This window comes from Anneissia japonica, unplaced genomic scaffold (assembly GCF_011630105.1).
Source record: "Anneissia japonica isolate Jap-2015-1 unplaced genomic scaffold, ASM1163010v1 scaffold138786_len1123_cov115, whole genome shotgun sequence".
Taxonomy (NCBI): Eukaryota; Metazoa; Echinodermata; class Crinoidea; order Comatulida; family Comatulidae; genus Anneissia; species Anneissia japonica.
The window spans coordinates 1-1123 of record NW_022698568.1 but is presented as its reverse complement, the minus strand read 5'-3'; the positions used below and the strand labels follow the sequence as shown (position 1 = coordinate 1123).

The 1123-nt window shown below is 40.2% G+C and overlaps 1 protein-coding gene across 1 annotated transcript; it reads left to right on the top strand.

Annotated features, from left to right (window-relative positions):
* The first annotated feature begins 7 nt into the window (after nt 1-7).
* LOC117102679 (G-protein coupled receptor GRL101-like) lies at nt 8-672 on the top strand. The gene has a single exon (XM_033243058.1). The coding sequence runs from the start codon at nt 22-24 to the stop codon at nt 670-672; it is 651 nt and encodes a 216-aa protein (XP_033098949.1). The 5' UTR covers nt 8-21.
* Nucleotides 673-1123: the final 451 nt, after the last annotated feature.

Genomic DNA, 1123 nt, shown 5'->3' with positions numbered 1-1123 from the left:
TCCAGCGAATGCTCGGTATTTATGTTGATGCTTATGAGTTTTGACCGAGCAGTTACCATAGCTAACCCGTTCAGCAACATCCGACTCAATCGTAAAAGATGCATTAAGATTGTCGGTGTAGCCTGGCTGGTCATTATTTTTATCAGTTTCCTCCCGATGTTCAACCATCTAAGCTTCATCAACATATCGTATTTCGGAAGTAACTACTATGGACGTCAAAGTGTGTGCCTGGCTCTACCGCTAGCAAGAGACCGATTACCAGGCTGGGAATATGCCATCGCTATTTTTATCGCCTTCAACCTCTTTGGATTCGTCGTCATCGCCGTGAGTTATATCTCAATTTACATCTCCGTAAAGAGAACAGCATCGAGGGTTAATAGAAGTCAGAGGCGCGCAGAGGAGGTTAAGATGGCAACCAAGATGGCAATGATCGTCCTAACCGATTTCTGTTGCTGGTTTCCAATTATCTTGATGGGGATTGGATCCGAGGTTGGTGTCTGGAAGCTCCCAGCCGACATATACGCCTGGTCAGCTACCTTTATTTTGCCTATTAACTCCTCTCTTAACCCATATCTCTATACAATCGCTTATAAGTGTGACTTTAAGAAAAAGTCACCGAAACAGGTGGCGATAGAAATGCGTTCAGTCCAGCCCAGACCTTCGCCACCGTAGGACCGTTGTCGTCCAGTCTGTTGCCACCTGGCGCCATGGTACTTCTTCACTTCTCCTCACTCTTTACCAAGCTTTTTATGATCTATGTCATCTAGTCAGCGTTTCTGACGTTTTCAAAGGTGCTAACATGTATCCTCCTTTTTGATCCTGCATCCTACAATTCAAAAATTACTATACGAACAAATAATTTGAATCAAGATTGCCGTTAACACTATTAAATTATATTCAAATCATCAAAGAAAGTAAATACAGTGTTCGAGTAAAGGACATAATAATACATCGTGTAGCATAGCTACAATACAATACAATTCAATATACTTTATTCGCAACTAGAAACAGTTGAACTGCACATGCATAAACAAAATTTAAAAATTGCCTTAAAAGTTAAAAAAATATCAAAACGGAGACAGTAGTACAGTAAAAACAAAACAAAAAACAACATAAAAGTTAC

Coding starts and splice junctions, on each gene's coding strand:
- LOC117102679 (XM_033243058.1), top strand. CDS start 22: ATGTTGATGCTTATGAGTTTTGACCGAGCAGTTACCATAGCTAACCCG.